The 25997-nt window shown below is 39.8% G+C and overlaps 1 protein-coding gene across 1 annotated transcript; it reads right to left on the bottom strand.

Annotated features, from left to right (window-relative positions):
- Nucleotides 1-11753: 11753 nt before the first annotated feature.
- LOC116305408 (uncharacterized) lies at nucleotides 11754-19162 on the bottom strand. Its single transcript, XM_031715304.2, has 7 exons — nucleotides 18781-19162; nucleotides 18585-18684; nucleotides 15960-16073; nucleotides 15530-15640; nucleotides 14407-14520; nucleotides 13753-13866; nucleotides 11754-13056 (listed from the first exon to the last, which is right to left on the bottom strand). The coding sequence occupies exons 1-7, from the start codon at nucleotides 19120-19122 to the stop codon at nucleotides 12689-12691; spliced, it is 1263 nt and encodes a 420-aa protein (XP_031571164.1). The 5' UTR covers nucleotides 19123-19162; the 3' UTR covers nucleotides 11754-12688.
- Nucleotides 19163-25997: the final 6835 nt, after the last annotated feature.

Here is a 25997-nt window from a genome sequence, read left to right as displayed (position 1 = left end):
TGCTTGCGCATAGAGCTTAAAGGCGTAGTCTGTGTTTTCGAAGTTCTTATCCGCCTGCATCTTGTCTTGGTAATTCTTGTCCAACCAATCCCTGTAAGCTTGTCTTTTTTCATTCCAAGCCGCCACGTCTCGCTGATATTTCTCCAGCGCTAAGTCGTGTCTCTTCCTTTCGGCGACTAAGTCTCCGCTTTTGTCGCCTCTAACTAATCTATCCAAATACTGACCACCATAATTAGCTCCAGTGAATGCTAAAGCTGCAATAACTCCACCTATGACCACGCTAGCCATTATATATTACACCGTAGGTAGGTACTTTTCCTTCCGTAGGTAATCCTTTACCATGATAGCTCCGCCAACGGCAGCGGTCATCTTAGCAAAATTAGCGAAGCTCTTGCTTGGGTCTTCAGTAAAGTCTTCTTTGAGCACTTTCTTACCTACCCAACCAATACCCGCAACGATGGAAGTAATAATAGCTGCTTCTTCAACAGTTTTCAACAACGCGGTCGACATTATATTACAAAGCGAGAAGGTTATTCCATTTCAGGGATCTTACTTTTTCTAACAGCCGGTTCCTGCACGGGTGCGCGATATGTTGTGGCCTCCCACTTTACTTTTGGCTTTGCTGCCCGCCATTGTAAGTAAAGGCTGCCTGCTGCTATAGCAATTCCTATCGCGCCGATGACGTAGCCGGGATTCCAAAAGGATTCGCTTTCGTCCTCCCCCTTTTCTTCTTTTTTGGCTTTGTTCTTCTTGTTCATCTCCGCGAGCTTCTTCCCCGCGGCAACTCTGCCTGGAGATTTAGCCTTGGTAATCTTCTGCTCCTCCTGAGGTTGCTCTGCCTTCGACTCTGGTTCACTCATTTATATCTAAGGACTTGAAGGACTTGACAAGTAACTTGATGACGACTTGACAATGACTTGACTAAGTACTTGATGACGACTTGACTAAGTACTTGACAACGACTTGACTAAGTACTTGAGAACGACTTAAGTAAGTACTTGAGAATGACTTAAGTAAGTACTTGAGGTGACTTGACTAAGTACTTGACAACGACTTGACTAAGTACTTGAGGCGACTTGATCAGGTACCTCAGCAAGTGCTGCCTGGAAGACCTTTTCGACTTCTCTGTCCTTCTTGAAGTCCTTCCAAGATGTTCCAAAGGAACCTAGTACCTCCTTCAAGTCGACGTGCTGAGCTACGTGAAGTGCCGCAGAGGCGACTGCCATTAACTTACCGCACTTCAAAGACAACCAGCCGCAGGTTATCTTAAGTTCTTGGGCGATGACATAGTCCTCGCTTATGTCCTTCCGCAGTTGCTCCACGTCGTCTATGGGCAGCGCAAGTCCAAGCAATTTAGTCGCAAGTCGGATAGCGGAGTCTGCTACGGCGTCCGTGGTCTTACTTGCGAGGGCAGCCTCGTACCTCTTATGGAACTTCTTAACCTCCTCTTCTGACAACTTATTAACCTGCTCATGGGTAAGTTCCTTGCCTATCATTTCTTTACACTTCCCAGATGACACAAGGATGTTAAGTTGTTCCTTGAGGTTACTTTCGTCTAACTGCGCGGGGACTTCATCTAAGAGCTGCTCAATGTCCATATACATTAGGAATCAAAGACTTTAAAGATCGCAGATCTTTATGGAATACGGAAACCTCAAAGAGAAGATCATCTTGGAATGTTGGTGTGTTTTTAGGTGCCGCATGTATTCGTGTAACTGTTCCTTGCTTATCTCACCGCCGTAGTCGCTTAAGATGGTTTCCAGGTCACTCCGGCTCGGAGTATAAAATACGACAAGTGAACCTATGTTTTCCCTGAAGGGTTTAGAGACGCTGGTAAGCTGCTGCGATAGTAGCCAGACGCTGATGTTGTCGTGTCTGCCGCTAAAGGCGAGCTTCACTAATTCGGAGGTGCGTCTTTTTACGTCGTCCCCGCAGGCGATGTCATCCAGTATGAGCAAGGTTTGCGTATCTTTAGGGAATTGCTTATGCCAGAACTTAAGATGGCTGGATAACTCATTAGGATCCAAAATATCTACGAAGAAGTCGTCATCTTTCACTCCTATGCCCGTCCAGGTGCGGTTATTCACGTAGGTGGGGCAAAGCAGCACTATGTAGTCGAAGCGGTATCTAAAGGGTCCTAATAGCTGCTCTACTACGAATTGGGTCTTTCCGCAGCCGGTGGGTCCTACTATCAGAGCATTGCAGGGAATATGGTTCGGATCCATTATATATACGATGGACCCAGTGGACGCAGTAAGAAGGATTGCCGGCGACGCAAAAGATAAAAGAGACACCATAGAAATGCAAAGGGAGGAGATCGATCGGCTAAAAGAGCGCGTGCAGGAATTGTATGATGAAATGTGCAGTCTGAAGCGCGCGGAAAGGTTTGGTGCCTTGTTGACGATGGCCGGTTGGGCAAAAGAAAGCGTGCAGGACTTTATGCGATATCCGCTGTAGAGTCGTTTAAAAGACACTTCAGAATGTTAAAGATAAGGTTGTTAAATTGTTAAAGACATACTGCATGAGTCGTTTAAAAGACACTTCAGAATGTTGAGTATAAGGTTGTTAAATTGTTAAAGATGTGTGCGTGTGCTGTTTAAAAGACACTTCAGAATGTTGAGTATAAGGTTGTTAAATTGTTAAAGATGTTACTTCTAAGAAAAAAAAGATACCTAAGAATGTTAAAGATAAGGTTGTTAAATTGTTAAGGACATACTGCATGTGCTGTTTTCATTAAGAATGGGATTTACACAAACCTTATTCTGAGACATCTCTTAAAATAGTAGTCTTAACAATATAACAACCTTATCTTTAACATTCTAAGACATCTTTTAAATGACTCATGCGCGTATCCTATGTAAATTGTGTAAGTCATTTAAAAGACACTTCAGAATGTTAAAGATAAGGTTGTTATATTGTTAAAGACATATACGTGTGCTGTTTAAAAGACACTTCAGAATGTTAAAGATAAGGTTGTTATATTGTTAAAGATACTACTTTCCTTAAAGAAAGAAATAACCTTATTCTTAGGTATCTTCTTAAAAAAAGTAATAGTCTTTAACATTCTTAGGTGTCTTTTAAATGACTCATACGTATATCCTTAACAATTTAACAACCTTATACTCAACATTCTTAGGTGTCTTTTAAACAGCACATGCAGTATATCCTTAACAATTTAACAACCTTATACTCAACATTCTTAGGTGTCTTTTAAACAGCACATGCAGTATATCCTTAACAATTTAACAACCTTATACTCAACATTCTGAAGTGTCTTTTAAACGCAGCTGTATGCTCCTGCAGACCTATTTTAAAAGACACTTCATAATGTTAACAATAAAGTTAAAAATACGTTATATTGTGGTTAAGATACACTTAAGTATAAATGAACTGTTCAATGTGTAAAAAGGTGTTCAGCACCAAGCAAAGACTACAATACCACGTTCGTCGTGGCGTTTGCACAAAGAAACCAATTAGTAAAGTTTGTAAGGATTGTGGTAAAGAATTCAGCACCGTTCAAAAGATGCGACAACATCAAGACAAACGCATTTGTGGGCTTTGCAAGGGCTGTAATAAGGAATTTCCTAACACCTCCGAGCACCTGAAAAGGGGCGTCTGTGAACAAAGCAGACAGTGTAGTTTCTGTAATAAGATACTAAGCAGTCGTCAACGTTTACAGACGCATCGGAAAACACATGAAGTCAACTATCGATTTCTCTTTGGGAGCTACGACTTGGAAGGCGTGGATTGCTACCAATGTGCGGATTTGATGTGTCGCTGCCCGCATAAAGAGGATTACTTAAGGAATCGCATAGATTACCATAAGAAGATAGTCCGTACTTTCCCCTCTTTTGAACGCGCCGAAGGCGTTCCGTGGACTAAAAGGGAGTATTGGAGGCAGGAGTGCGATCGTTGTGGTTGTGTTAGAGAAGAGGAACATATCTTCAACTGCCTCGACAAATAAACGTCCTTAACAATATAACAACCTTATACTCAACATTCTGAGACCCTTTTAGAATGGGGTTTGTGCAAAGAGTCTCAAATCCCATTCTTATTTTTATTTATTATTATTAAGAATAATTAAGGATATTTAATAATAATAAATAAAAATAAGGACCCCTTTTAAAGGGCATTCCTAATCACCCTTTCAATATATGGACTGTATTACGTGTGAACTACCAGCCGATTGCATTACGCCCCAAAAACCGCGTAAAAAATACACCTGCCTTCATTGCGGCAGTGCATTTTTCGAAGGATCCTTCGTTGGTCATTGGTGCTCGGCGGATCCTAAAGCGCAGCGGACCCTATTAGACATTACGAATGCAGAGGACTCTCAGGCTCATACTTGACTACATCAAATACCCACCTTCCATCCTTCTTACCATGACTCATAACATGGGTAACGTCCTGCCCTTCGATGGCGTACCTTATCCTATCGGGCGCCCAAAGGGTGTATGTTCTTTTTTTATTCTTTAAGACCAAGCGCAGGCGGTCCAAGTCTTCGAAGACCACGTAATTTTTTACCTCGTAGATTTCCCCTATTTCTAAATCCTTCCAGTGTGTCTGGATGAACTTTATCTCATTAAATTTATTCTGGTCCATATATCCTATGGAATATCTTTAAGTGCGTTCCCATAGTCTGCGTGTTCCTAAAGCGCTTGCAGCACCACCTACATGATAAACGAATGCCTTGTGCATACTCCGCTATTGCGCGGCAAATATCGTCGTAGTCGTTGCTGATTAACACCTTATAGCCATTCTGCTCGTACCTTTCCAATAGTAGACGTTGACTGTCAGATAATACCCCGTTGCCTTTAGGAGTCTTCAGCTCTACGCAGAAACCACGGTATCGCACGTGTGCATTCAAGATGAGCAGGTCGGGCTGTCCTCGTTGATATCCTTTTTGCCAGCACTTTATGCGTTTACCGTCCGAATCCTGCAATTCTCCTAAGCCTGGTGCTATGAGCATTCGAGGGTAAAAGCGGCGGATGTAATCAACGACTTTCTTATGTAAGTCGAACTCATTCTCAATTTTGAATACCAATTTGTTGGGGCCGTCAAAGCGCATTTCTATCTCATACTTACCGGTTTTCCTTAGCGTGGGAAGGACGTCACCTAACACCCATTTCCTGAACTTTTTAGCCTCAGCCTTTTCAGATCCGAATATCAATTCGTAAAGACCTTCCTCCGTCAAATACACGGCATTGGGCTGTGCGTTAAGGGTGTCACGCTGAGTTACACCCTTTAAAGACCTGAGAAGTACCTTATTTTCCTCTGATACGTGATCAGACGCCGCTTTTCTGGAATTTACGTAACCCAACGCCAACGCCACGGACTTCGCTTTGAAGTACAAAGTTTCGCCTTGCACTATGCATTGCAGTTTGGTTTCGTTGTTTTCAAATACGCGAAGCATTGTATATCTAAGAAATATTTTAACCTTAATATGCAACACTTTTAAGTTGGTTCATTTCTACGCTTAGCTGCGCATCAGACACGACGAAGATGTAGCAGTTTATCTTGTCAGCATCCTGCGCACTGGCGTTCTTGGTGCGCTTGATCTCCAATGTTATGCCATCCTGCGTATTTACTAAACGTAAACCTTGACCATGTAGGTCATCGTCGTTAATGGTGCGCATGTCAATCCACAGCGCGTACTTATCCTTAAAGAATTCCTCAGGGCTAATTTGGTCGCCAAACTTACGCTTTGCCTCCCTGTATACGTCTGCGGGTTTTATTCCCTGCGAGTAAACCTTGTTTGGAACGCCGTTGATATTCACGCCGACGTTAGTAATGTTAGGGTTATGAAAGGCCTCGGAGTTGCGCTTACCAGCCTCGTAGGGTTTGGCAAACACCAACATCAACCCCGTGAGACTTCTTCGGGGGAGGTTAATGCTTTGGTTAATAACCTCATCCGTCTTATCCAAGAAACTGAACGTCTTATACATCACTACGTGGTCGTAAAGGAATGCCTTTCCGGAGCTGTATTCCATGCCGGCGCTACGTGCTAAATCTTCGCTGTACACCGTTTCGTACTGTAGCTCTAAGTTGGTGATAGAATAAGGATCAACAGTCCCGCTAATTGCGCTGTCCATTCCTCCAATGACGTTCGTAGTGTCCGCCAAGGTTACTTCAAACTGTAACTCGGATAACTGTCTGGGGTAATACACACCATGGTTCGTAATCACTTCAAAGTCCAAGGGGATAACGTACTTGCTACCATAGGCGGTCTTTACCCTTGTTGCGTCTGCTACTGCGGTTGCTCCGCTGGAGTCCGTAGGCGCCGGGTCGGTGTCGCTGCGAAGCTTACGAAGAATAACGCTTCCAATTCCCTGCTCTATCTTTTGTGCACGGTCAAAGGCTGTTAGCCACAGATCCTTATACGTGGTGTACAGATCGTACCTATTTAAGTCTAAAAGGGATTCCCCGGCGAACTTGATTCTCATCTTAGAAACAAGGTTCCTGCCCACGTTATTGACGGTATAGCGCTTGTCTGCGGTATCTGGCTGCACCGCTAGGTCGAACCTTAGCGCCAAGGTACCAGGAACCAATACTAGGTTATCCGTTAGACGGGGCACGCCCACATACAGCGTCTCCCCTGGCTTTGCGCTAGAAGGAGTAAAGGTGACCCGATGAAAGGTGCGTTCTGCCTTTAGTCCGCCAACCTGCTTAGGTAATGCGTTGGGATTTAACTTTGAGCTTATCATATATAATGGAAGTAGAAGGAACGGATTTTGACCCCCTTACCGAAGAAGGCCAAGTTGATATTAATGACGAAGAATACGAAACCCTGCTTCCTGATGACAATGTAGACCCCCGAGGCCTTTTTGATAAATTGCTGAGCAAGTATGGCGTCAGGGCCCGCGATGCTATGCGTTCTTTGAGAGATAAATTTAGGTCTAAGAACCCCCACACGCCCATTCCAGAATACTTACAAATGGAATCCCTTGGCGTGCGGTCGGACTTAATAGCGGACCTCATCAAGGACCTAAGAGAGCGATACCCAAGCCTAAACCTGGCTCTTTTGGACATCCAAATAGGAGACAAAGGGCAAGTTCAAGTTAGAGAATCGGGTAGGGAAAAATGGCACAACCTGTATCAAAGGAAGAATTCCCACCTGCTTAACAACCAGCTTCCAAAAGGAGTCACAAATGCGCTTGGAACGCCCAACTTGACGATGCTAAGCACTTTGACAGAAAAGGAAACAGAAGCTGCTCAAAGGGCCTTCCGTAGAGGTATTTTGAACCCTGCCACTAAAGATGCCCTCAGATCCGCAATTAAGATGCAAGAAGAGCAGCGGGTAAGACTCGACCAATTAGAGACCGTCGAAGAGGAAAAAAGCAAACAACTTGAAGAACTTCCAAAAGATAGCGACGCGACTGGAGGCTTAATGAGATACTTAGAGAAAATACGTGCAGAAAGGGAAGCACTTAAGAATGAAATACAGGAAAATAACATAACCATCGATGACCTTACGCGACAACTTGATATGCTAACCAAAGATGAGGGTGGCATCACTAAGCTCCTTGATGATTTTAAGGAGGATAACATAGCATTACAAAGTAGAATAGAAGAATTGGAAGACGATTTCATGAAACAAAGTAGGTTAACCTCTGAGAGTCATGCCGCTGAAATTGCAGACTTTAGAGCTAGGTTGACTAAGTTGTTTGATGAAAAAAGCGGTGTGGTAAAAAGGTTACAGACTGCGGTAAATGAAGCGGCGGGGAAAGACGTAGAACTACTAGCGCTTAGGACAAGAATTAATGGAGTCTGTTGACAGAGAAAGGCAAGTAATGCTGGACAAGGCAGTGGTGGAGGAACAAATACGACAACTTCAACAGGCCGTCGAAGACTTGGAGTACGAAATAGATCGACAACGGGAAATAATCGAAGATCCGACTAGCACTGAAGAAAGGGAGGCAGCCCAAAAGGAAATAGAAACCCTTCAGGAAAGACTGGCGGAATTACAAACGCAAATAGAAGGTAAGGAAAGGGAGCTGGGGCTTACCACCAAGGAAAAGATAAAAAGAGCCCTTTTGAAGTATGGAGTGCCGCTGGCATTTGCGGTTGCTATTTCAAGCGTAGTAGGCGTGATCTTGTCCGCGCTTAAGGCTACAGGCGCGGGCGTAAAGAAATTAGGCAATGGGCTGACGGACTTGGGAAAAAAGATGGCAGCCGGTCTTCCTGGGCTGCTGGGTTCGGTTGTTTCCTTGGCACTTAGGGCCGGCGGCGAACTGTTGAAGTTCGTGGGGAATAACATTTGGATCTTGGTTGTCGCTATTGGAGTGGTACTCCTGAAGAAGATGCGGGGTTAATCTTATCCTTGTATGTTACTGGTGGCTTATCGTCGTCAGACGCCCGAGGCGTCCTCGACTGGGGATAAGTAAAGATAGTATTCGCGCCGCCTTGATAATGCGGAACTAGCGGCAGCACACTCATGGTGCTAATGGGCTTATGATTCCAGACCGCGTTGGTGTTACCGGCATGGTTTATCATTATGTTACCATCGTTGGGGAGAATTTGCAGCTTGACATATTGACAATTGACTATCATATGAAAAGTAACCGGTGTTAAGTCTTCTCCACTCACTGCAGGAGGCTCCAACGAGAAATGAGCTGGGTTCCTATTATTATTCTTTATCCTGTAAGGCAGCAATGGGTGGTTATTCTCGTCAACGAGTCTAAACCCCGCGTTTGCACCTAATTTCGTGCTAATGCTAATGGTACACATTATTAATCCTAAACCCCCAACTTCAACCCACATTCCGATATCAGACCACCCGCCTCCTTCTTTATACTCCTTTTGATCTAAACAGTAAGCATGACGTGTTTCTTTTAAGTGTGGATTCATATAATTTAAGAATCACAAATTTTCACAGGCTAAGCACCGCAAGAGTGCTAATGGTCTTGTGATTATAAGGTTGATCCCTTTGGTCATATATACTATTCACGGTAGCCGTCCCGGTATCATCTACACGTATTTGTAGCTTTACCTTTCCGTGACAATCGGCGATCATATGAAAAGTCCAAACCGATAAATTTTCAAAGCTGTTAGCGTTTGGTTCCGTGGAGAAATGCACAGGCTCCCTGTTGTTCGTCTTCGCGCGCATAGGCTGCAGTATGCCATTGTCATCCAGGAACCTGAAGCCTACGTTGACGTGGCTGTCTGTACCAATGCAAATACTACAAAGGATTAACTTCTTTCCTGAGTAGTTCAAGTCTACAGACATGCCCGTGACATCAACCCAAGAGCTCTGGGTGTATTTTTTCTCGCCTTTGTAAGTCGTATAGACACAATCTACTCCAGCTACGTAGGGGTTGTTCATCGCCATATATAATAGCTCAGACCAATGCTTGCAACTGCTACGCCGGCCTTTAGTAGGTTATGGTCATATTCCTCGGGTATGGTTGGCATAACCTTCTTTTGAGGCTTCTTCTTTGGTTCGGGTTTTTCTGCGTGTTCCTTTTTTGGTTTCTCTACGAAGTGAGGAATGCCCTTGGTCATGTCAGAGTTCACATCATTCACCCCAAACTTCATATCCTTAGTAGCTCGCTGCAGCTTGTTGTTGTAACCCACAACGGAATTAGTGTTGATGACCAAATTACTTGGCATTAACCAACAACCAGGACTCAAAGCGTAATCTAGCCGCACTTTAGACTGCTGCACTGCAAGTTGATATCTCTGCACCGACTTAGAGATCTCATTCTCGATAACAGCGCTTTCGAAGAGGACAAGGAATACTTGTTGCGTTTCCTGTGACGCACCGGAGGCATCTACGATGGGGCTGCGAGTGCTAACCTGCGCTCCTAGAATACAGTAAACAAAGGCTTCAATGCTGCGGTTAATCCTTGCTAAATTCTTTAGTCCAATACCCTTTGCGGCAAAGAAAGGCGCCCAAGGATATTTCTCTTTGCTTTCTATGAAGTAAATCAAGTCGCCTTTTGACGCTTTGCCCCCTAAGTCGGAGAATTCCCATCTGCTAGGATACCCCATGCCCGGCCTTTCTATGCTGGCGCCAACATACGAAGCATAGGTGTAAGTCTCTCCTAAACCATGGGCGGCACCCTCTTTGTTGCGAAAATCAGGGTTGGTAAGCTTAAACTCATTCCTTAATCGCTCCCATGCAACTTTATCATATTTGTTATCCTTTGGGTTAAAGACAGTGTCACTAGGAAGCGGCGCTCCTAACTCAAACAATATCCTACGAATAGTAAAAGCAACATGAAATCGCAGGAAAGGAATATGGAACATGTCCGCGGCTATACCACATCCTTTAGTAGCAGCCCATACAGCAAAGTTTAATTGCTGCGGCCAATACCTCATGTTGGGACCTGATAACCATTCTCTGGATTCTTTCCGTGAGGTATGCTTCATGGCAGTTTCTCTAAAGATATCTCTGACTTTTATTTTGAAAGTAGTAGAACCCACGGGGATTTCTAAGGAGGTAACCATCTTAGCAAAGTCATTTGCACCGCCTTTGTTGTTGTAAAATGGGTAATTCAGGGTGGTCACTAATAGATTCTTTGGGAAGTTTGGCTCCTTTTCTACCGTCTTCCTATGTTGAATCTTAGGATGCTCGGCGGCCGCCTTTGGCTCCAAGTCCGCATTGCTGTACATTCTTTCGCCGTTGAAGTAAATCCCATCGGGTCTACGCTCGAACTTACTAGGGTCTGCATGTGGAAACATCTTCCTAAATGCTCTCCAGTTGGCATAATCCCTGTTGTCATGATGTGGCTGCTCCTCGATATCATTTCCAAAAGCGTCGTACATTAGTATATATAATGGATGTCATACCATCAGCACCTCCACTTTATCCTGATTTACCTAGGGAGGGACCTAACGAACTAAACGCCGAAAACTTCCGCTTGAATAAGGCAAATCTAATCCTCGCTTACTTAGAGGGTCAAACGAAACACTATGAGGAGGTCAGGAAAAAGTATGCTAGAGCCCGAAGCATACTACATAAAATCGCGATGACTTCCGGCTCCATGTCCGTGGCTCTTACAGGCACCGGCGTTGCTACTTCGCTTACTGGACCTGGAATAGTCGTTGGCGTTCCTTTGGCCAGCGTTGGGGCAGCCTGTGGTATTATTTCGGCTGTTGCTACGGGCATTATGAAACAGTTGTCTAGCAAGATATCCAAGCACGACACACACATAGCTCTAGCAAGAGCAAAGGCTAACACCATCGCCGACTTGGTCTCCCAAGCTCTGCGGGACCGCCGCATAGACGACACGGAGTTCTCTTTGATCCTCGCGGAGGAAAAGAAATACGGCGAATTAAAGTCGGGCAATAAAAAAACCATCGTAAAAGATCTTTCCGAGGAATCTCGCAAAAAGATCTACCAGGAGGCAAAAGAGGAACTACAAAGAAAACTCGCTCAGTAGACATTTGCTTTGAAAAGAGCGCAGGTGGATTTTGGCTGCACATTTCATCTTCTCGGAATCCATCCTAACAGGGGGTGGTTGGAGTCAATTTTGTAAAATATTTCGTAAATTACGTCAGGGTAATAGGGAATATCCTTATTCAGCCGACTGAATAACCACTCGGCCCTTTGCATATCTGGGATATGAGGAATAGACTTACCGGTAATTTCAGACAAAAGATAAGGAATAGCTTTGTAATATTTCCCTAGTTTTAATTTTTTCAATGTCTTCCGTAGACTTTGCGGGGTTGGCTCTTCTAAATGGTCTATGATTTTCTTCTTTACTTCGTTGTCTAAATATACCGGTCGTAAACCTTGGATATGACTCATCCAGTCCCTAAAGTATTTTATTCTCTTATATGGGGTCTTCGTACGACCTCCGTTGGCATAATATTGCTCTTTGGTAGCATTTGGTACGGCATTACGAATATTCTTACCACACTCGTAACACTGTGCTGACGTGTCGTCTTCTATTTGCATTTTCTTACCACAACACCAGAAACCCCTGGGCTTAGGTATGTTAACTTTGGATCTTAGGCAAATTATACAGAAGTCATTGGTGAACTTTTTACATTCATGCATCGTATATCCAACAAATATCTTAACCTCCGTTTGCGGTACCCAACATAGCAGCAGTAAGGGACTTTTCGCGCTGCCGACGGATCGCGCAAGACCCCCTGTAGGGCCTCGTCACTGCTCCAAAAAACCCACCCCCCCCTGGTGTTTTTCGATTTGTGATTTTTGGCAATGCCGGCGATTCGCGAGTCCCCCTTACTGCTGCTCCTAAGCCTAAGTATAAGCATATAACAATCAATCAATCAATCAATCCAATGCAAAGTGCAAAAAACGATCAATATCAAGATCTTAATATGTAATGGTCTTAGATGAGAATATGTGGACCGCGTAGCACTTTCTCCCGGAATAACCTTGTTTCCAAGCACTATAACTTATCTATATTTCTATATCTTCATGTATTTCATAAGTGCTACGCGGTCCACATATTCTCATCTTTGCATCATAATTACCGCGACCTAACATCTATTTCACCCCGGCCTGCTCTCAGTCTGACCTCTAGCTCAGCTGGTAGAGCATCGGTAGTACAATTCCGAAGGTCGTGGGTTCGAATCCCAGCGAGGTCGGAAATTAATTTTTCCGAATTTAATTCCAAGGGATTTCGCCCGGAATAACCTCGTTTCCAAGCACTATAACTTATCTATATTTCTATATCTTCAAGTAATGGTCTTAATTGATTATATAGTATAAGCACTATACGCAAATGTATTTGTTTCCATAGTTACAAGGATTGGTAAACCAGTAACCGCTGTCTTCAGGCTTCATATACACACAATAACCATCTTCATATTTAATGGACGGGAGGTCCTTCCAATTCCTGTAATCTAAAGCGGTACCATCGCTCCATGCAAATTCACTTATGTCATTAACGTACCTCAAACCTATCCATAACCAACTGTTAACTGAATTTCTTATCTTATCGTTCATTTCCTTGCTGTGGATGGAGGGTAGGTTAAGTGACATGCTATTGCACTCAGCATAGCCATCTTGCCATTGCCCGTTACCTTGATACATGCACACGCCACCTGCCGAATACTGTAGATTGCTTGGACAAGGTGAAACTGACAATGAGAAAAACAGCAATATTTAGAACACTCTTTGCTATTTGAATATTTCAAAGCTTCAGCATCTATATAATTTATTACGTAAAATCCGTAGTTATCAAATATTGAAATATTAAAAACATTTGAGGTGACAAACAAATGTTGGGCAATTATTAACATAGTATGCCAGATAGCTCGTCTGTAGATGAAAATGTTTGTTATTATACTGTATCAATTCGTGCACCCCTAGCTTTTTCTGCTGCCTTATTGCTACCTTCCGTGTTTTGACTATTATAGACTCGTTACTTTTCAGTTATTTCTCTTTAAATAGGAATTTTCGTATTATGCTAAAAATACTATATGATAATTGAAGTCAGGATTCATAATAATACTTGAAATGTTCGTCTCTGACTTGAAATTTTTGAAACATTTTTACAGACATTTCTTCAGTATGCCGAGTTTATTCGTTCGGTTAGGCGAAAAGATGGAGAGGAGAGAGGACTATGAACCAACAAGTCTACGTTTGTATATAATAAACAGAATACAGCATGGAAAGTGCTTTGTACAGTTTTAATTCACTCGTTGTTTCGTATTTCGTATCAAAAAACTCACTCGTTCGAAGACTCGCTCGTTCGTTTTTTTGATACTGCACAACTCGTGAATAAAAACCGTACACGCGCATGCACTTTCCATGAAGTATTCTCTATCCATTACCTGTTTCACAATTAGTCCCTTCAAATCCAGATTGACAACTACAGGCATAGTTGTTGACAAGGTCAATGCATGTAGCGTTGTTAAGACAAGGAGAGGAGCCACAATCATCAATATCTGATATAAAAAGAATAGAATGGTAATAAATCAAGAGACCATGAGTGACTGTGAGGATCTACCTCGCTATACTTGGGATGACAGTATTTTTGTGGCAATTTTCGGAAATATGAAATCTTTTGTCTCATCCTTCAAAAGAGACATTCGTCTAGGAAAATCTTGGTATCCTGAAATAAACTTTACATATAAATTCTTTACTATTATTTATTAAGGACAAAATCGCAAAGAAATAAAAAAATAAAATAAAATAAATAAAAAAATCGCAGCAAAGATCGCCGCAAAAATCGCTAGTGTAAACGGGGCTTTAAGGTTTTGTTTGACGAATCAAATGTTCTTGAAGAAGTAAATAATGCAAAAGATGTCAAGTCAAATTTTTGCGAATTTTCTTTCCATCAAATATGAAATTTTTGAAAAGAAACCATTTTCCCGCATTTTTTTAGTTTTAGAAAGTGTATATAGTACTATAGTAATGCAATAGTAATGCAAGGTAAAATTTTCTCTTGAAAAAACTTATGATACCTCATAATTTGAACAACTTACTTATCTCACAGTTTGGCCCAGTGGTACCATTAACACAAATGCATGTGTAATTATTGACGAGGTTAATACAGCTACTTCCGTACTGACAAGGAGAACTTTGGCATTCGTCGATGTCTACGAAAGAAAATAAAAAACGATGTAAGAGGATATAGGAATTCATATAACTCCTATGTGGTAGTAAGTTGGAAATCAAGAGAAAAACCGGTCTTGTATGAAATTTTGTGCTTTAATCAGCAATATTGCTAAGTTTTAGGTTTAGTTTGATACAAGTAGTTATTATATCTGAATTAGCCGGGTTTAAGAGCCAATGTCCACAAGAATCGAACAAATTCAAGAATTCGTGGCAAGGGTCAAAAAATCAAATTCGCTCTTTGAATCTCTGGGCATAGGATTTTGAAAAAAAATTGTTTTACGCGCGCTTTGTTCAAAGTTCAAACACCAGCTATCAAGGGATTCATAACTAATAATGTCCTATGTAACAGTAATCAAACTTCTAAACATAAACTGGAACCTCGGTCACGCAATCAACAAAGATCGCGTTTTTTTTTGCTCCTATACCGACAATCCCAAAACCTTTCGAAAGTCGAAATGCGTGTATTTTCACAGGTTTTATTCAACGTGGTTCGCCGATCATTTACACATTTCCTTCGTAATCGTTTGCACGTTTACACGAATATATGTTCACACGAATACACGATTCGCTGTAGAGTCAAAAAATTATTTATAGTCATCAAAGTGTCAATAAACTTCTAACAACATCAAAAAATAAGCTTACAAATTTTTGGCTGTCCCGAGGGGATTCTAGGACAGTCTCACTCTCGTTTCGATCCCCCGGTCCCCCCGGTCCCTCCTCCGAACCAGCACTTCCCAAAGGAAGCCCGTGTAAAATAATTATACGTCACAACATCTACTTTTTTTTTCTTTTTTTTTTCTTTTGACAAAACTGCTCGTTTAAAGGGAGGTAGGGTCACGTGACCTGTTAGTGGAAGTCGTCTATTGGCTCGCTTCTTTGATCTTAATTATGCTGGTCCTGAAATATCGTAAATGCTAATACACTATATTATAGTTATTATACTTTTTCGACTACTACTTTCTAAATAATATATTTGGACCGCTTGCTAACCTGTTTCACAGTTTACTCCAGTGAATCCTTCAGTGCAGACACATTCGTACCTGTTTATGAGGTTAATGCACGAGCCATTTTGACAGGGGTTACTAGCACACTCGTTAATATCTAGAACAATGCGTCACAAAAATAACATTTGAATTTATAGCAAGAAAAAACAAAACAACAAAAACATAATATCGAAAATACATATAGGCAGCTATCAAGCCATGCGCGCGTCTTTATTGAAACAGCAACTTGTACTGAACACCCCTAGTAGACTACGAGGTTTTATAAATTACTTCACCATCATCATGAATATCTTACGTACTTCCAGGGACGGGGACGGGGACGGTGTGTCCCTCATACGTCACTGCAAGAAAACTATGCTTATTTGCAATTAACTTGATGTACTTAATAGATAATTCAAAGTCACCTATAATTTTACCTGTTTCGCAGTTTTTTCCATCATATCCAGGTTTGCAATCACATCGATAGCGGTTGATCTCGTCTTTGCAAAAGCCATCATTTTGACAAGGGCTGCTCTCACACTCATTGATGTCTGTAAAACAAAACACGAGAAAAATACACTGTCGAGGAGTTCCCAATCAGGAAGAAGACTAGCATCACGTGCGTACCACGATAAGCCATTTGATTATGCTCTAGGGACTTATTATCATAGGATGTGCAACAATGAATAGGTTGCTATCAATAGGCGTCACTTCCGGTAATAGCTCTTTTTTGATGGCTCGTAGAATCCTGGAGGTTGTTTTAATCTCTTGTTTTCTGGTTTGATGTCGTGAAAATAGTCAAATACAATAGTTTGAGGACTTATTTTGATATGTTTTGACTTAGCATCCGCTAGTTGCCCAGTCAACCGCTTGTTTGCCCCCCAGTCAACTCCAAAAAGTCACGTGATTGATAGTAAGCAATACTAGTAAAATGAAGGAGTTACTTTGTATCAAGGTCTATCAATTACCACGCCCAATGCAAAATACCAGAGTCGAATAAGCACAGCATCAATTATATTTCACGATTTTTAAATAGCTCATCTAAGAGCTAGCTCTACATGGATTATGCATACAAGAGAAAGATAATGAAGTATTGAGACGAAAAGAAATATTTCTTGAGAGACTATTACAAGGAAGCAAAACGAATGAGATTCGAATCTCACTGATATAATATTTCAAGCTGTAGCCGGTATGGTGAAGCCTTCAACATACAGTTTGGTTAATTAAAACTTTATGTTAGTTCTAACATTACACCTATTTTAGATTCCTGCTGATATTCCTGTTCAGAGATGTTGTCAGTTTAACTTTGTCAAAATAATGAAAAACCTTTACATTATAATAATTTTTTGCTTTGAACTCAAAAAAAGTCTTTGAATTTTTATTCTTGATAACACTAAAACGAAGCAGAAAAAGACGAAAGAAAATAAGAAAAATGAAATAGAGAAAGACTAGGAAGGAGAGAAAAAAACTGAACCAAAAACTCCACATATCCAGTCTCACTTGACATCTAAACTGGACATCAGGTGATTCCGCTTTACTCAGTTCGAAAGATTTAGCCAATCAGCGAACATTTTGTTCGTAGATCAATATTTCATAGTTGAAGTCAAGTTTTCGGTCGATAAACAACTTTAAAACTCATCCGTGGAAAGATTCATCAAACTTATTATCTTTTCATAGAAATAGCATTTTCGTCATTGCTGGTGTAAAATGTTCCGTTTTTACAAGAGATAATTAAAAAATACTTGGAAAATCCGTTGTGGCAAACAATGCATTGCGCGACTAGATTCACCTGGCAGACGTGCGCCAGTTAAATTCAAACCCAGTGAAAGCGGCGCAAGTTCTGGTGCACGTTCCCGTAATCAAAAACCGATTTATTAAATCAGCAATAGAATGATTAAAGCTTGTCATGAATCAAACGAATTTTAATGATATCTCACTTTATTAAAAAAATAAACTTTTTATCTAGATAATACTATTTGATCAGATCAGTTCTTTAGATATAGGCCCCGTCCACACGTATCCGAAAATTTTTGTATCCGCAATTTTTTTGATTTTCATTAAGAAATTCGGAAGATTTAAGAAACATATAATTTGATTTAAATACTTTGCTTAATTTCCAAAAACTTTTTTAACATTCAATTGAAAGTTAAATTTTAACTAAACTACCGACTACAAAATCTAAAAATCGCCGTGGAAGATGATATTTATCCAAGAATTCGCAAGAATATTTTCCACAATCCTAAACGTCCAAATAAATAAGTACTAAAATAGCAAAAAATGCTTCTGGTAATTAGAGCTAGAGAAACAAAAGCAAATATTTATTTTAAAAAATTATTAAGAAAACAAGTCACTGGTTCAAACCGAAAAAACATTTCTAAAGCATTTTCAACACTATTAATAACAAATATCAGCGAACAATAAGTTGTCCTCGCTGGGAGGTTTAATAAATAAAAACGCTCCTACTGATCGTGAAATTGCCTTGTATGTCATAAATGTTTAATTGTGAACCTTTATTGCAACTTCATCTGCACCTTGCTCTAACACCTTGCTTTTTTTCGCATAACATATTCAGGTTGACATTAAACTTACAAGAAAGCATAGATGTAAAATTTAAGCACGGTAAACTTCCTCGAGGTCCTAATAATAATAGTAATAGTAATAATAATAATAATAATAATAATAATAATAATAATAATCCGCTATGGCGCATTTGGCAGGTTTGTATAGATTCCTGGAGTGAAAGAATTTCTTCTTCGGATAGTTGAGGAATTCTCCTAAGGTTTCCCCCGGCATAAAACCCAAAAAAACAATTCAAACGTTCGATCTACAGGTTAGTAAGCTTTACCTAACTTAGTACAGACTACAGAGAGGGTTTTTCTCCAGGTTCTTCGGTTTTCTTCCCAACTACTAAATTCCAAATCGACTAATCTGAAGCGGAATGCTTAAACATATGCTTCTGGCTCGGAAGTCTAAGGAATCACTCCCTACAGTAAACAGATTTACATTTTGCATTGTCTCAGGCTTCGACATTGAAGGTAATATAAACGTTTCTGTTTACTTACTAATTTCACACTTGAGGCCAGTATATCCAGGTTTACAGTTGCACACGTAGATGTAATCTTCTTTGATGTTAGGATACTCAATGGCATTTACACAAAGGCTCTGTAACAAGAGATCACATTAAGATAAGTGGGGAAAAAAAAAAAAAAAATGATAAAAAGTAATGTGATTGTGAGATTGAATTAAACTATAACGTACTGGTTTGCTGTAGTGATGGTAGCTGTTATTTCTCACAAGTTTCTCCAGGTTTTTGTGCTTATCATTGGGTAGGAGCTCACACCAGAGTGTTCCTAGCTGGTCTTTTTTTGCTCCAAGGTTATATGAAAGACAGTTTGAATTTTTTCTGCAATTTTTTAGACACTGCATGGAAGACTTGACTCTGATTTTGCTTAGGATTGTAACATCTAGAGAATGATAAGCGTCCTGCAAAAACTCCACATAATCGACTTTCTGAGATACGCCATATTGAACCAACTGAAGGAGCATCAATAACTTCAAAATGGTTTTAATAGGAACCAAGGAAGCTCTTAAAGATAGCATTTTAATAGTTCCTTAGAGCTCATCTCTCATTGAGGCTTCGCTGTAGTGACTCGCTTTCACTTTATGGGAAAGTTAAAAAAGAGTTCTTAACTGATTACGCCTGTTTGTGTTTCGCCTTGACAACTGGTTTCTATCCCCACACATAGTGATCAATTAAACCCGTTGGCCAATGGGAACACCGCTAATGGGAACGAATGTAACGGGGCTTTTTGTTCCTATCAAATACTGATTGGCGTCACCAACTCTCAACATACAATGAGAAAAAAATAGTTCGAGTAAATCTTTAGTTTACTTTACTAAATTTGAATTTTGAAGCCAAATATGTAAAATAAGAGAGGAATTGGTCAAAAAGGTGGCTGGTTGATGATATTTCAGAATTTGGATGAGAAGCACGCATTAACAGTTTATATAAACACGTTGTTTGGTTCAGTTCAATAGGTGCAGAGGGACAATGGTTGTCCCAGTTTTATGGGACTGGAGCTGGGACTACTACTTAAGCTAAGAATAATAAATAAGTTTGCTTTTTTGACATTAACCCTCTTAACCTACCTTTTGAAAGAAAAACAAAAACAAGAATGAAAAATAATATAATTATGTGTTTGGGTGCTGGAGAAATGCGAAATTAATTGCATGCCACGGATCGGATTTTTTGTATCTATTAACAACACACAGGACATTACAATAACACTGGAAGATATTTTTCTCTTCCAAGTGTTTGTGGTTTCTATCATGAATCTCTTCGAAAACACTACCAAAAGCCCGTTTTGAGCTTTAAAAGAACAAACGTTATAAGGCAGTTTTATTGAGACCCTATTTAATCGAAAATTGTACAAACGATAAAGAAAAAGTATTAAAAAAAGGTATAGTAATGTAAAAGTTATAACTTTCACATAACTAAAAAAATACATAGTCTATGACTAGTACATGTAACTGCTTTATATTCCAATAATAAAAGAAATAAACAGTGATGAGGTAAGATATGATGAAGAAGGAAAATATAATGAAAATAAGATATGACGAGATTAATTGATGATGCTGAAAATAAACGGAAAACTCGACTAAAGGAAAAGTTGTGCAGTTGGTAAAACAAAAACAGAATCAACAGGGAAATTGCAAAAAAGTGTTCATAAGTCTACACAAAGAGAAAAATAACAATGAAGCGATGAAAAACAGACATATTTCATTCAAACTTTAATTTTGACATAACCGAAGAAATCAATTACAGAAAGCGTCCCATTATTTTGCCACAGCTACTAGAACAATCTTCAATTCGTTTGTGTGTCTTTTGGTTTCTTATTTTTATTAATATGTGACTCAAAGAAGCTAATATTTTAAGCATACATTTCGCAATTATAAATTGTAGAGATATAGATCGAAGAGAATCATCGAAGAGAAGTAAGAGAATATAAACTAAAGTGTTATCTTTTGTATAAAGGAGAACAATAAATCAACACGAACATGATATAGATAAGTGATCATTTAAATAATTAAAATTTAAATAACTGACATATGGGACATACGGTAGAGTTACGAAATACACAGATTAGAACTTACTCGCAGTTTGAGTAACGAAAGTACACGGTTATCAGCCATATTCGTTCGTAAATAACAATTACTACTTGAGTCTTGAAAGACATTATTTGTTACCAGAAAAAGTAAATTATTCACTCTCAAAACAGTCTTAAAACCTTTACAACAGCTATGGAAGTCTAGATGATGTACTTTGAACGAATGGAGGTGTTGAGATGTCAACACAAATCACTCGATCGGTCATGCGAAAAGTGATCGTTAATATTCTGCTGGAAAATCTCTTGAGAGACTGTCAAATTCGGCCTGTTGTATTTTCGATTCTTTTCCTTATCTTTATTTCCTTGAATAAACTAAGCAGCATTCGACTAAGCTGTGTTGTATTTTCGATTCTTTTCTTTATCCTTTAACACAAAGTATGATCTCGACTTGCTATTCTTCCCGCTCTCTCTCTCTCTCTCTCTCTCTTTTCCGATTTACACGTGCGAATATGCAAATTAAGTTCATAGTCCTTTACGTCATGATCTCGCACACGTCCTTTGAAATTACCTACGAATAAGTATTTAGCAATGCTTGAAGGTTGTGCTTGGTTATTGAGACAAAATAGCATAACATTAATGCAAATTGAGTCAAAAAATACTTTAAAATCCAGCAATGGAAGAAATTTCAGCACATGGAAAGATGAAGAACGCAGCTCGAGCGTTTTAACAAGTCGATTGGCTCCGATCATTGTTCAAACATATGTCCACCTACCTATAGCTACCTACCTACCTACCTACCTACCTACCTAGCTAACTAACCTACCTACCTACCTACCTACCTACCTACCTACCTACCTACCTACCTACCTACCTACCTACCTACCTAACCTACCTACCTACCTACCTACTCTAACACTCACTCACTCAGTTACTCTCTCACCTTGCATACTTAGCATTATGTCAGTTCTTACAATTATTCTTTGTTTGCAACCACGTATGTTTTGCTGGTGCAAAAGTATTTTTTGGTGCCGATCAAAAAACAATCCTTATGACCATGTAGATCTACTCATAATAAAACTCTGAGCAAAAAATTGGAGCATTAGAAAATTTCTAAAACGAGCTATAAGCGTTGTTAGTGTAAGTGTATGGCGAAGCTCGCTGGATGATATCTAGAAACATCCAACATGGCGTACAAAATTTCAAAAAAAAAAAAATTAATGACAAAAATTTATCAAACTTACTTCAAACATGTATAAAACTTATAAGCCTGTACAACACTAAAGTTGTTTGATTTGGCAAAATTTTCTTTATTCCTTTGATTTTTCAGACACATAATCAGCGTAAGAATCATTAGAAATTAGATGATTTTTTTTTTTTTAAATAAATTTCATATTTATATTTTATATCTATATGTGGAGTGGCCTGGATTGGGGGATGGGACATGTTTCTCTGTTGCTCCGGGTTTCGGGCATGCGCACTAAGACAGACCATAAAGTCTGTCTGCGCGGGCGTGAGACTCGGGGTGGTGGGGGACATGTCTCGTCTATGATCTAGGCTATTCTATATACTCTATATTTTATATTTATATTTATAATTTATCTATCTATTTAATTTTCCCATAGTTAGCGTGATAACTTAATGTATAGTTCCTGCTGACAACAAAATGTAGATGTAGATGTAGATATAGATGTAAGATGAGGTTTACCGATTAGAAAATAAGATTCGCACAACTCGGAAACAAAAAGGATGAAAGGATCTGAAATTTCCTACGACTTAGTCACATCATAGTTCTCTAAAACATGTCAAAGAATCGAGTTTATTATATAATTACCAATGAAATATCTATTTTTCTCTATTTCGAAAATTTGATATCTTTACACGTGAAAATAACACCATTGCGATGGCTATTCAAAAATACACGGAAAGAATTGCCTGAAAAAGCCAAAACATACTTTCATTGATAATTATATGATAAACAGAATATTACATTGGCGCTTGGAGATACGAAATTTATCTTCTCGTGTTGAAAATCTCTCACTCGTTCGCTGCGCTCACTTGTGAGAGATCTTTTCAACACTCGAAGATAAATTTCGTATCTCCGCGCGCCCATGTAATATTCTCTATTTATTGCATTCATAATTAATTTTAAGTTGTTATTTTCTTGGTCTATGACGTCACGTGCATACGAAGAATATTGATGGTTTTCACAGCCGCCATGTTGAATAAATTTAATAAAAGATTTATCACTACCGTTACTCTCCTTTGTTATATCATCCAACATGGCCACTCATTTTAAATCTTAATGAGAAAAAATATTTTGTCAATACTATTTGGTATTATTTATATATTATGTATATTCACTGCTTAAAAAGTACACAACAAAGTCTCAAAACTTAGTTCTTGCTCAACGAATTGAGTCGAGGCCAGTAGCAAAGCCGGGGTGAAAACGTGCATATGTTGAGTTAGGAGTCCAGCTTTCGATTTTTTTTATAGAGGAATTTAATAGGCTAATATATTAATCATAACTGTAAAGATAGGAAAATTTCAATTTCACATCAGATCCGTTCTCTGGACTCTGGATCCGGTTAGCTATGATTCACAGTCTTGATCAGTGACTTGACCAGTGTTTCATCCAGTATCAAGACTCATCCACCTGACCAAAGACAATGTTCAGTTCTAATTGATTCTGGAGCTTATGAGTTATTATTGACATTGCCTGGAAGTGTTGCGTGGACTACTTCAATATTAGGCTATGCTAACGCCCTATAGAGGCTTTGCATCATCATCACGTGATGGCAGCCATGACAGGATCAGGAATAATTGAGACTGGTCTAATCTAATTTACATGAAAAAGAATTCAGATTCCCAAGGGAGAACGCTCGGTTATGCCTCCTGTCATGGCTGCCATCACATGATAGTGCAAAGCCTCTATATGTGCAGTGCTTTCTGCAGCGCAATTAGATGCTGAGTACTTCGATTCCCCTATATTAGAATTCAGTCTGACAAATTTTTCTTCGACATTTTCTATAGAAATATAAGTTTTTCCCTCAGTGTTCCATTTTAGCTTCAGTACTCGGTTTCCCGGTAGAGTGCTTTTTGAGCTTTGATGCCTAATAAACTATGGGAAGCGCTCGCCTCTCACTGATGCGGCTCGGGATCGAGACTTGTACGTATGTGAGTAGAGTTGTTGGTTAGTTGTCTCCTGTGCTTCGAGGGTTTTACTTTGGTTTCGTCTCCAGTTTTCCTTCTTCCTTACAGTGCATTTCACATTACTTTACCGCGGCGGGTTCGGAAGTTCGTTCGGAAGTTCCCAAGTTGGTAACGAACTTCGGAACATCAAAATGAAATTCCAGCGTGCTCTTTGAAATTCATAACATCTTGAATTCAGAAACTCGTCGGAAATGCTTTTCAAACTTAATTTCCAAGTTGGATTTTATCACAATACAAGGCATTTATCTTATTGACCTGTTTCGATATCAGTTTTGGAACATTTGAAGTTTTTTAAGATACAATTTCAGCAAAAGTTTGAAATATAGATGTAAATAGTTCACGGTTCACTAAACTTTGTTCGTTGTCAACTTGGGAACTTCCGTACAAACGTCCCAACCCGCCGCGCTAAAATATTGTGAAATTGCACTGTAAAATCAATTTCAAAACTCCAATTCGATCTTTGGGCTTTCAATTAGTTGTGGGGCTTAGCTCTGTTGTGATTGTCCCACGCTGTGATACATCAGCTAAGGCTTTAATTAAATTTTATTTACTAATTTCATAAAAGATTTTAGAAATGTACGATAGAAGTTAAAAAAAAGACGTGAAGTTGATTTATTATATGCATACCAATATTTTATCATTAAATACCTGTCTAGTATATTTTGTTCATTTGGTTCCCAAACAAACCGAATGCGCCAAATCGGTATGTATCCAAAAAGTATGTAGTTTGGTAGCCCCGCGCTAGTCCTTGTATAGTTTTGTAGTTTTTGTAGTTTGGTAGCCCCGCTAGTCCTTGTAGTTTTTGTAGTTTAGCAGCCCCCGTAGTCCTTGTAGTTTCTGTAGTTTGGTAGCCCCTGTAGTCCTTGTAGTTTTTGTAGTTTAGCCTTGTAGTTTCTGTAGTTTGGTAGCCCCGCTAGTCCTTGTAGTTTCTGTAGTTTGGTAGCCCCCGTAGTCCCTGTAGTTTTTGTAGTTTGGTAGCCCCTGTAGTCCTTGTAGTTTTTGTAGTTTAGCCTTGTAGTTTCTGTAGATTGGTAGCCCCGCTAGTCCTTGTAGTTTCTGTAGTTTGATAGCCCCTGTAGTCCTTGTAGTTTTTGTAGTTTGATAGCCCCTGTGGTTCTTGTAATTTTTGTATGTTTGGTAGCCCCTGTGGTCCTTGTAATTTTTGTATGTTTGGTAGCCCCTGTAGTCCTTGTAGTTTTTGTAGTTTAGCCTTGTAGTTTCTGTAGATTGGTAGCCCCGCTAGTCTTTGTAGTTTCTGTAGTTTGATAGCCCCTGTAGTCCTTCTAGGTTTTGTATGTTTGATAGCCCCTGTGGTTCTCGTAATTTTTGAATGTTTGGTAGCCCCTGTGGTCCTTGTAATTTTTGTATGTTTGGTAGCCCCTGTAGTCCTTGTAGTTTTTGTAGTTTTTGTATGTTTGATAGCCCCTGTAGTCCTTGTAGTTTTTGTATGTTTGGTAGCCCCTGTGGTCCTTGTAGTTTTTGTAGTTTGGTAGCCCCTGTAGTCCTTGTAGTTTTTGTAGTTTGGTAGCCCCTGTAGTACTTGTAGTTTTTGCATGTTTGGTAACCCCTGTAGTCCTTGTAGTTTTTGTATGTTTGGTAGCCCCTGTAGTCCCTGTAGTTTTTGTATGTTTGATAGCCCCTGTAGTCCTTGTAGTTTTTGTAGTTTGGTAGCCCCTGTAGTCCTTGTAGTTTTTGTATGTTTGGTAGCCCCTGTAGTCCTTGTAGTTTTTGTATGTTTGATAGCCCCTGTAGTCCTTGTAGTTTTTGTAGTTTGGTAGCCCCTGTAGTCCTTGTAGTTTTTGTATGTTTGGTAGCCCCTGTAGTCCTTGTAGTTTTTGTATGTTTGATAGCCCCTGTAGTCCTTGTAGTTTTTGTATGTTTGGTAGCCCCTGTAGTCCTTGTAGTTTTTGTATGTTTGGTAGCCCCTGTAGTCCATGTAGTTTTTGTAGTTTGGTAGCCCCTGTGGTCCTTGTAGTTTCTGTAGTTTGGTAGCCCCGCTAGTCCTTGTAGTTTTTGTATGTTTGGTAGCCCCTGTGGTCCTTGTAGTTTTTGTAGTTTGGTAGCCCCTGTAGTCCTTGTAGTTTTTGTAGTTTGGTAGCCCCGCTAGTCCTTGTAGTTTTTGTATGTTTGGTAGCCCCTGTAGTCCTTGTAGTTTTT

Source organism: Actinia tenebrosa, unplaced genomic scaffold (assembly GCF_029948245.1).
Source record: "Actinia tenebrosa isolate PJP-AT-01 unplaced genomic scaffold, QUT_ActTen_1.0 PGA_scaffold8__29_contigs__length_14323225, whole genome shotgun sequence".
Classification (NCBI taxonomy): Eukaryota; Metazoa; Cnidaria; class Anthozoa; order Actiniaria; family Actiniidae; genus Actinia; species Actinia tenebrosa.
This window is presented reverse-complemented; position numbering and strand designations above follow the sequence as displayed.

Bases quoted from the DNA above. Each gene is read 5' to 3' on its own strand.
- LOC116305408 (XM_031715304.2), bottom strand. From the start codon at position 19,122: ATGCTATCTTTAAGAGCTTCCTTGGTTCCTATTAAAACCATTTTGAAG. The intron at 18,685-18,780 runs GTACGTTATAGT...CTCTTGTTACAG, and splicing joins ACCATCACTACAGCAAACCA to AGCCTTTGTGTAAATGCCAT. The intron at 16,074-18,584 runs GTAAGTAAACAG...TTTGTTTTACAG, and splicing joins TGGCCTCAAGTGTGAAATTA to ACATCAATGAGTGTGAGAGC.